The sequence below is a fragment of the Biomphalaria glabrata genome, chromosome 13, assembly GCF_947242115.1.
Source record: "Biomphalaria glabrata chromosome 13, xgBioGlab47.1, whole genome shotgun sequence".
Taxonomy (NCBI): domain Eukaryota; kingdom Metazoa; phylum Mollusca; class Gastropoda; family Planorbidae; genus Biomphalaria; species Biomphalaria glabrata.
The window spans coordinates 15,134,382-15,144,860 of record NC_074723.1 but is presented as its reverse complement, the minus strand read 5'-3'; the positions used below and the strand labels follow the sequence as shown (position 1 = coordinate 15,144,860).

The 10,479-nt window shown below is 37.0% G+C and overlaps 1 protein-coding gene across 3 annotated transcripts in view; it reads right to left on the bottom strand.

Moving 5' to 3' along the window:
• Positions 1 to 2,103: 2,103 nt before the first annotated feature.
• LOC106066411 (sialin-like) overlaps positions 2,104 to 10,479 on the bottom strand; it is a 23,343-nt gene continuing 14,967 nt past the window's right edge. For all 3 annotated transcript variants that reach the window (XM_056007904.1, XM_056007901.1, XM_056007903.1), the window contains 8 exons: positions 9,521 to 9,608; positions 8,518 to 8,613; positions 7,314 to 7,444; positions 6,855 to 7,004; positions 6,194 to 6,326; positions 5,809 to 5,959; positions 3,243 to 3,333; positions 2,104 to 2,632 (listed from right to left, as the gene is read on the bottom strand). In XM_056007904.1, the coding sequence (XP_055863879.1) occupies positions 2,429 to 2,632; positions 3,243 to 3,333; positions 5,809 to 5,959; positions 6,194 to 6,326; positions 6,855 to 7,004; positions 7,314 to 7,444; positions 8,518 to 8,613; positions 9,521 to 9,608 (1,044 nt within the window). In that variant the 3' untranslated portion in view covers positions 2,104 to 2,428. The remainder of the gene's footprint in view (positions 2,633 to 3,242; positions 3,334 to 5,808; positions 5,960 to 6,193; positions 6,327 to 6,854; positions 7,005 to 7,313; positions 7,445 to 8,517; positions 8,614 to 9,520; positions 9,609 to 10,479) is intronic.

The following is a 10,479-nucleotide window of genomic DNA, read 5'->3' as shown; positions in this document are numbered from 1 at the left end:
CATTTTGTACTCGTTATTTCTCCCACTTCCAATTCTCGGATAAGTATGGCTGCCTGGTCGTGCGGTAAGCTCACTGGACTGTAATTCAGTTGTCTCGATGGTCCAGAGTCCATACCCAACCCGCTACCATCCCACATCGTCCTGAAGTAGATTTGGACTAAGAAGTAGATTATCTTTAAACCTGAAGGAACATACGGAACATGTAACAACATTTTACAAACAAACGTATGAAGCGTTAAACTCTCTCTCTATATATATATATCTGGTTGGCAAAATGTTTGGTATTTTAATTTTCAATTTCTTAACTAGACTGAAATACTTTTGTGAGATTTAGTCATTTCAAAGGAAAACATAAAAGTGAAATAAATTGTTATGTAGTAAAATTTAATTTGTCTTCTTTGTGTGACTTAGGTTTGTAGCCTTTTGTTTGGACATCACTACTAATGTAGTGTAGTTTGGGCTTTGAACTGCCATTACGATGGTCCAGGGTTTCAACTCCGCCGCCATCTTTACGGGGAGGTTTGGACTTGGACTTAATACTCTTTCATTCTGAAGAATAGTCGTAAACCTAATAACATTAACAATCATTTCTTTCAGGTACAAAAAGATGAATGACTCAGAGAATTAGCTTGTGTTGCTCTAGAGGTGAACTTGATGAAACTGTCATTCGTTTCTGTGGTAGATATTGGGTCTCTAGAGAGTAAAGCTTTCTAAAGAGCTCTACACCATTCGGTTGATTGTAAGAAACCTGCTAGTAATTTTTCTCTCATCAACATTTTCAGGCTTACAGACCCCCCCCCCCCCCCATTTCAAATATATGTTGATGCAAATGTTTATTTCCGGGAGAAAAAAATATGTTTCAAATTTGACCTATGGCGTTAATGACGCACAAGAGACCAAAAACACTAACCAGGAGTTACCAAACAATAAACTCTGATACGTGGTTCGTATCCGGGTTTATAACACAGGTATGTTGTGAACCGGGTCACTGCACATTCGATATACGATGTAAATACTTAGAATGACCTGATCACATTGCATTTGTAAGCCATGAAATATATATCTATATTACGATCTGACTAATTTTTTTTAAGGGATATTCTTAATATTTTAAAGTTATTATTTGATAGTATTATTTTTAAAAAACTTGCTCTAGAGCAGTAAATTTCCCGATATCTTCACTCCAGTCTAGGCTGCTTAGAAGCACATGTATCAATAGAACTTGTAGGAATGGATTGTACCCGGGTACGCTATTCTGCTTCAACGTAGCACCCGGGTGGAAACGATTACTTGAGGAAGTGATTAGGCTAAATGAATAGCAAAACAAAATTCCCGTGGAAGTGTCCAAAGGAATGCGAGAGCTTTCCCATTGCACGGTGCGGACTTGAAAGAGAGCTTCCACGTCCCTGTCGATAATCCATGCGCCGTTCCTCAAGGGACCGTTACAGCAATAGCAAGTCCTGCACGGATAGCCTGGTACAACATAGGAAAGTGGCAATGGTTCCTGGTGTGCTCCGCCTTCTGTCATGCATTTTAGTCCATGCGCCCGGAGTGCCAGATATATCGGAAATAGCAATGTTTTACATAGACATTGATTAGGACCCCTTTCAGACCGGTTTGTTCAAGCAGGCTTGCGCGCCTAGAGTTCGAAGAGCCTACGGCTCAACTCTTTTGACAATCACATGAAATGGATAGTTTCTAGAAACATTACAAACGTGTTCCATACCATAATGTTCACTGGATACATAAATAATAATGTGAAGGCGTTAGTAATGGAATTTGACAATTCTGCAATATTAAATTAGTTTGCTGCGTTGTAAGCGCTTAGAACTGTTCAAGGTGGACCTGAGATAAGACCATGCACATTGCTTGGTTTAAATTTACATACTTTCAGTTGCAGGAGGAATGCCATAAACTTAGAACAACAAAAAAACGATTTACTATTACATGGTTTGAGCTCTTTTGCCAGGTTGTTAGTCTGGGTTTGTATTTTTCCATGCCCAAAGATATTATTTCAGTCTTTTACTCATTACTTTCCCGTTCAGATCCATTCGGTCTGTTGTACCCTGTATATATATATCTAGTCTATGGTTGTAGCACATCTTTTAGATTTCGTGTTTTTTTAATTACCTAAAACATATTTATTATACATTACTAGTTCATTTTTAATTACAAAAGATAATTTATGGTTTACAGGTATAATGTTCAACAGCTTACATAAAAGTTACACACAACTTTGAACTTACACACATCTTACACACATTTTACACGCCTATAATTTATTGCAAACTCTGTTTACATAATTACGCTCTGTGTTCCGACACAAGAATCTCTTTCCGAACATTTCCACTATGGTGACATTGTCTTTCTCACAGTGAACTGAAACATATTTTGTAATTGGTCCCTTTTGCCACTTTGCTATGTCCTATTACTGGGACGAATGACTATTTGGCCGAACTTTTTTCGCTTCATCTCGATCCCTTTCAACTAAAACCTCCATCTTCACTTTTGACTGTGGCGGGACCGCCCAGGACTGCAGCTCTCCGTCTGCGAGTAATAAATAGATGATAGCACCAAATGCTGCATTTCCCGCGCAGACGTAAAACACAATCTTCCATTCTTCTGCAGTTTTCTGAAAAGAAATAGCAAAATTTGTTTTGGCTTGTTTTAAGAGATATACATTATGGCAGATATGAAAGGTAATGATTAAAATCTATAAAGTAAATGTAGAATAAGACTAGTAGTAGGTTGAAAACCTGATGACTTAATAGACAATTCCGAGCAGAAATACTCGTTTCCAATGTCAAACTAGTCGACGGGATTAAAACCCAGAGGCGTAGTGAGCAAAACGTACGTCCTGGGCAAGAAACTTTATTAGCGCCCCCCCCCTATTTTCCATGAACATCACATAGAAATATAGGCTTATAAATAAAAAATATTTAATAATAATGTAATTTATATAATACAAATAACTACAATAATTTTTTTTTTCGCGCCTCCTTGGATGTGGCACCCCCTCCCTCGGGTGGCATCGATCCCCTCCCTCCTAACTGTTAAAACCAATAGTAATATTAATACTACAGATTGTAATTTAGAGTTTAAAACATGAAGACATTTTGTCTCTCAAAATCGTTAGAGTCTGCAGTTGCATTAACTCATTGAGTTGCATGAGCTAACCAACTAACAAAAGCTAGATACAAGATCAAGACTACATTATGTATATCAGACAAATCTAATCCTACATTAGGTGTGAGTGCTCCAGCGATGATCGGTGCAATCATGCCTGGTATAGTGGCAGCTGTGTTTGTGATACCAAACAGTATACCTGCATAGCTGTGAAAATAATTCTATCATTAATATAGGATACTTAAGCTAAAACACTTATATTTGGGGTTTAATCACATGGCTACATAAAAACATGGTTACATAAACACAGGGCTACATAAACACATGGCTACATAAACACATGGTTACAAAAGCACAAGGCTACATATACACAGGGTTACGTAAAAACATGACAATATAAACATAGGGCTACTTAAACACATGGCAACATAAACACATGTCTACATAAGCATAGGATTACATAAACACAAGGCTATATAAAAACAGGGTTGCATAAACACAGGGCTACATAAACGTATCTATGAGTGGAGATACATTGCTGCATTTATTGCTTGCAAGTGAACAGTCTTATGCATTTTAATCTCTACATTTAATGGCCATTCAGATTTAACTCTACACCAAAGGGGTGTTATCCACTAAGTCCCAGATATTGTCATTTTTCAAGCCATCAGGTTCAAATAACATTAATTACGTTCGCCCACTCAGACAGGCAAAAAGAATGGGATCAATGTCCTTAACTCTAAACATGACATCATTCTTCGATGATCTATCTAGTGAGACACATCACACGTTACTTTTTTTTTTTTTTTGTCTTTGGGCGTAAACATAGATTAATAAAATGATCATGAATTTTAGCGTCCCGAAAGGGGGAAAAGACGCTATTAGTTTTGAGTGGAAAGGTCTGTCTGTCCGTACGTCCGTCCGTCCCGTTTAGATCTCAAAAACTAGAAAAAATAGTGATAATCTGATATCATAATATTTTAGACCATTCAAAGTTCTGATGCAACGGCTACTTTTTTTCTTTTCTGAAAGCGAAAAATCTCATTTTTTAAATCACATATGCAAGCAGTTTTTTTCATAAAAATACACCACTTTTTACAACTATTCACTATTAATAGTAAACAAAAACGGGAGGCTCTTTAGTGGGGGAGATAATAATAAACTATATTTTAAACACATTTATGCAAACGGTTTTAGATTTTTTGTTAAAATGTTTTTTTTTTACATTGTATTCTTAAGTAAGTTCTGTTATACTAACTACAACATTTACACACAAAAAATGTTTACTATTTTTTAAAGAGAAAAAATCTATTCAGTATGCATAAAAGTTAGACAATTTAAAACAACAATTAATAAGTAGTTTTTCATATTATTGCGTGAACTAAAGAACTATATAATAATTGCAAACACATTACATTATTTTTTACGGAAATGTTTTTTTCTTGAGGAGTTAGAGATTGAACCTTTACAAAACAATAAGATCAATTAGATATTCATTATAAGAAATCAGGTAGGCCAGGTTCATATCTAACTTCACATTCACTTTCACCTATCATTTGGTCTGCTGGGGCACCACACAAGATCTGTCAACCTTCTTTCTCCATTCTTCTCTGTCATTTGCCTTTGATAGAATTTCATTCTGATATATTGTAAAAATATTGAAACCTGCATTTTTACCAGCTTGGGTGGATAACTTCGGGGGCCGATTTTGAGTTTGTGTTTCCACACAAACTGTCTTTGTAACCTTATTTCAAGTCCTAATCAATTTTTGAAAATTAATTAATCAAATAAACCGTGAAGTCCACTTTCTGCTTTAAATGTCTAGTTTTTAACCCATTTTCATTACCCATAATTTGGCGATTAGGGAAGAGAGAAACCTACAGAGTTAGCCACATTGAGCATCGCTTATCATTGTTTTAACTTGAGTCTCTTGACAACTCGGTGGAAACGAGTAAGATTCTAAAACAAATAGATCTGGATATTACAAGTATACTGTGGCATTAAGGCCGCTGATAGCAAACGTGTTCGAGGAACGGAAGCCATGCGCTTCCTATATGGCACAACCCAATAGTAGTAATGGAAGCTGCCATTGTGGAACTTTCAAACAGGACTTGGGGTGGAGAGCTTGGGGGGAGAGCTTGGGGTGGAGAGCTTGGGGTGGGGAGCTTGGGGTGGAGAGCTTGGGGTGGAGAGCTTGGGGGGGGGAGAGCTTGGGGTGGAGAGCTTGGGGTGGAGAGCTTGGGGGGGGGGGGGAAGCTTGCGGTGAAGAGCTTGGGGGGGGGGAGAGCTTGGGGGGGAGAGCTTGGGGTGGAGAGCTTGGGGTGGAGGGCTTGGGTGGAGAGCTTGGGGTGGAGAGCTTGGGGTGGAGAGCTTGGGGTGGAGAGCTCCCTGTCCACGTCCTGTTTGTAAGAAAAAATCATCCCTAGCGGTCAAAAGGAATGCTAAGAGCGGTCAGATTCCCTAATGGATTTATAAGGTCCTTCTTGATGGCTGGTGGTAACATGTAAACATGTGAGTCCGCCTATTTGGTCATTGACTTCGCTAAGGAAAATTGAGACAAATGTTTACACCAGTAGTTGTCATTGTATCACTGCATATAATTATTCTTAAGCATTTCTACATAAACATATAGTTAAAATTCCTGCATTGGCAAATGTTATATAAAAATGCACTGGTAACTACCTGGGTGCAAGGTCAAGGTGATTGACTATATAGCCAGCTCTGTTGAAGCTCATGAATATGGTGCAGAGACAAAGCAAAAATACTGCTATGTAGCGCTGTTCACAGCTGATTTGTCCAACACTAGCTATACATATGGCAGTTCCTATAAAAGCTAAAGTAAAAAAAAATGGTCTCAAATATTACATTTACAAAGTTGTGATAATAATTAACAACAAGAAGAACCATAATCTCTAATACAAAAACAAAATCTAATAATTCTAATTCTTCTTTCAATATGCTAGGACAAATTTGTACAAATGCTCCTTCTTCTTATTGCTATTAGAGCATGGAATGTTATCAAATGCAGAACCTGTATCTCGTACAATATCAGTCGAACTAAACTTACAAACACTTTGAAATGACCGCCTGACCATCCTCGTGGACATCATCTTTCTTTCCCTGACAGTGTCGGCGACGTAGCCCACACCTATGGAGGCTAGAAACTGACACAGGTATGGCAGTGATGAAAGAAACCCATTCTGTGAACGAAAATAAAATTGTAGGTTAGTGTCTCTTGGTGAGATAATCTAATGGTGTCAACACCCTTCCCAAAAATAAACTTACTACATAAACTCTGTTATTGGAGTGAAAATCTTTTATTTTGACAGCTAAACACTGTACCACAAAATTACAATTTTCAGCGACGCAGAATACAATGTTTCATTTTTAAATCAGATTTCTAACCAACTGTATGTAACAGAACATTAAGCTAACTATATAAGTTAACTAAATGATATGATAGTTTTATATGAGCCCTATAACAAGCTCACGCGATTATATAATTAGCTAGCTAAATGATAAATAAACTACAGTCAAATCCTATTTATTGGACTACAGCCTAATCGAAACAGCCGCATAATTGGACGGAAGAAAGCTTTAAGACTGTATCGAAACTTTTTTGTGTTATAGAAATATTCGTTTAATCAGACCAGACGTATAGTAGGACCAAAATGGTCGTGTCTAGAAGTGGTCCGATTGACCGGAATCAACTGTATACGATAACTCACCTGTTTGATGTCAAAATTCAAACTCTCCTTCATAAAAGTTGGCAGTGACGTCAACAGGGTGTAGTGGACGTAGTTGTTACACAGGTGGGCCGTGATGGCTGCCCACAGCGGGCCAGACGTAAACATTTTAAGCCAAGGAACATAACGAACCTAGAATAGAGGTCAATTTTGTCCACTTCAAACATAGTTTCTGCACTATTCATCTATTTACTTAACACTACGTTTGCTATTGAATAGTTTTGTTTCGTTTTATATGGTCCGGATGTTCCTTCAGATTTATTCTTATTTGTAAGACCAAACCTCCCACATGAAGGCGGGGGGGGGGGGGGGGGGGGGAGTGGGGGGGGGTTTGCCGCAGGCAGGGTGCGAACCTGTGACCAGTGAGACCATAAAACGATAGTCCAGAGCGCATACTACACGAGCAGCCAGTCAGGCTTCAAGATAGTACTTATTACTTACCTTGGCTATAGAACCTTTACCAATAGATGCTTCAATATAAAGTTTTTCTCTCTCTGTTATCCACTTATGTCGAGCAGGAGAGTCTGCGGTTGTGAAATGCCAAACAATCACCCAAAGAAAGTTAAAAATACCTGCAAATTAAAAGCAAGGTGAGAAGAAATTACTTGTCCCTTATCATCTAGTCCAATATGCTAAAATGTATTTTAATCTAAGTATTCGTGTTCTTTATATTTTTGTAACCCATATACTTAAAGCAATGAAGAGATTTTTTTGAAAGAATTAAGGATTTGTTTTCAATGAAAACAGAGCTCATTTTGAAAACAAAAACTGAAGGTTTCATTATTTTAAAATATGATTATGTTCACCTTTCAAACATCTGTTTCTGTGGCCCGAGGTTAACGACGGTGTCATGTGGTCAGCACAAAGACCAACCACATTTTCAACCAGCTTTTCCCTATTAGGTGGAATCAGAGGAGCCATAAAAAACCCAGGATCCGAACCCGAAACCTCAGGTTTGGAAGCCAATCTCTATGCCAATCAGCCACACCCTCACTTAAAAGATTAACATTTGTATCTATGCTTTTTTTCCGCTTAATTAGGTCTACTGTTACTTTAGCTCGTTCTCAAATTGTATAGGCTACTGTTGAAGCTTAATGAGGAATGCAATATTTCCCATGGCTACGCAGCCCCAGCTGTGACCTACATACTCTGCCACATCCAGATTTTCTTTGCACCATCTACGTCTGTCCCGCGGCTTTCTTAAGTGATCTCCAGTTATCTCGTTCCGTAGCCGCCTGTAGCCAGGTGCTCTCTTCTATGTCAGTTCAAGCAAGTTAGCTCCTAAACTGATCTTTAAAGCGTTTCCGTGGGGCGCCTCTGTTACGTCGACAACCTTTAAGCTCACCCAAAAGGACTGCTTTTGGTATATGTTCGTCCCCCACACAGTATACGTGCCCTGCCATGCGTAACTGTAAAACCATAAGGAGTCCCTCTATACTGTTTATACCAGCGTTCGCAAGAACATCGCTGTTTGTAGTGTGGTCTGGTCACCGAATATATATGTACAAGAATAATAATAAATATTTTGTTTTAAACTTGTAGGAAGAAACTTTAACATTATGAAATAATATTATTCGTTACCATTCTCAATTGATCGAAAAATTGTGTAAAAATCCCCCCCTCCCAGTAAAAAAAAATGTTTTACCTGACAAATAAAAAATTGATCCCCAGCCGTTGTCAAATCCATACTGACAAAGAAGTCCAGATATTGAAAATGTTGCAATATTACCAATCAGCGGTCCTGAGAGAAGAAAGAAAGAGTAAATTACTTTGTAACTTTTAGTCAAAGTAGATTTAGTAGTGCCAAGCAGACTAGAGACAGTATATATTTAGAATTACTAAAAAACTATAGAAACAATTATCTAACAATGACTAAAATCAGAGCTGTCTACCACGGAAAATGTACATTCCAACTTCCAACTTAACCAATCACCATCCGTTTTTCCAAAAGTGTCAAGTATTACTTAGACCTATCATTTGTCTTGTGAAATTGAAAACTTCCTGGCAAAAGGGGGGGGGGGGAAGGGAGGTTTTTCTATTGATTGAAACTCCGTTAAGCTAATGCGCGTTCCTCTGTTGAATAATCTTTATAGGCAAATGATCTTTTAGGACTTGCTGTTTTAAACAGAAATTTTTGAATTTCATTACTTGACGTCTGATTATGTGAATTAGTAGATATAGACTCCATTTTGCTTGTATATATAATATATATATATATATACACATGTATTTAGAAGCTAAGTTTTCTACATAACGTTTGTTATGTATCTTGTAGCACACCCAACTTGTAATTTAATATTTTAGGTGTAAGACCGAAAGAAAATCAAATGGTTTGATTTAACTTTGTATGTGGTTAGTATTGAAAACGAGAGATAGACTTTGTAAGCTTTTCAATTGAAGTGTAAGAAAAAAGACATATAAGAAATGATGTAATCGCCTGATTTAAAATGTGGACTTCCATTATGAGTGTTCTTTTGTTCGTTAATGTTCTGTAAACAAATAGAAATACTAAAAAAACATGCTTGTATATGTACTTGAAACCATAACACTATTTGATAAACTTGATGAAACGCCTTCTAGTGACAGACTAACAGTGTAAGAACAACATTCAGTTACTTTGTATGTCCAAATTTAAAGGGAACAGAGACCTGCAAACACAAACGATGTGAGCATGCTTCTCTCATAGCGTGGCGCCCATTTGCCCAGCATGGCGTGGACACAGGGGAATGTTACTCCCTTTATGAAATGGAAAAGAAAAAAAATGTTGATACATTCATAAATATGATACAAACATGCATCAAATAGAAGACTCGGTTCTTGAGTTAAAATTACGTAACGCAATCATAATCAAATATTTTAAGTACTTTTGATCTCGTATTGAGATTGACCATTATTACTTTGAAGAAAAGAAAATTTGTGCTAGTCAAGTCTTAGGAGATATCTTGGTTTCAGTGAAAATATAACTACTCTAACTGGTATAACTTGTCAATAATAATTGTTTGGACTAAATGTGTTTAAAATACGTTGAAAGGGACTCAGACTTTGTAACCTTAATTTAATTTCAATTCAAAGTATTTGAAAAAGTCGACTTAATAATAGCATCTGTTGATTATATCTGCTAGATATCTAGTTTGAAGGTGAATAAGGTGCCCACCACCTAATATGTTGTGTTTTAGAATGTATTAACGTCTAGCTATTTTTGTGGAATTTGTACTTACATCTACTTAAATGGTTAATTAGCATAACTATTATAAAGCTATACAGATGTCTGGCTGATTGACTCAGACCAATGAGCTAACTGACAAAGGAGTAATGGCCCGAGCTCGGTGTACATTAGGAGTTTTCAGTTAAGATTGGGACTCGAAAAGCGTTCACAAAGCAGAAACTTACTTCCAGATAAGTGAAAATGAATAATTATGAACAATTTTAACTTGAACCGAGAACGGAAAGTGGGACAAAAACGTAAACAAAACGTTAAAAGGGGGAATAACTCCACATGTATAGCTTCATCTATCAATAACTAACATTTATTTCTCTTTTACGATACCAAGCAAAATAATTAATTATCAATAAGAAATTGATTAATTCAATTTAATTGGTTACTTTT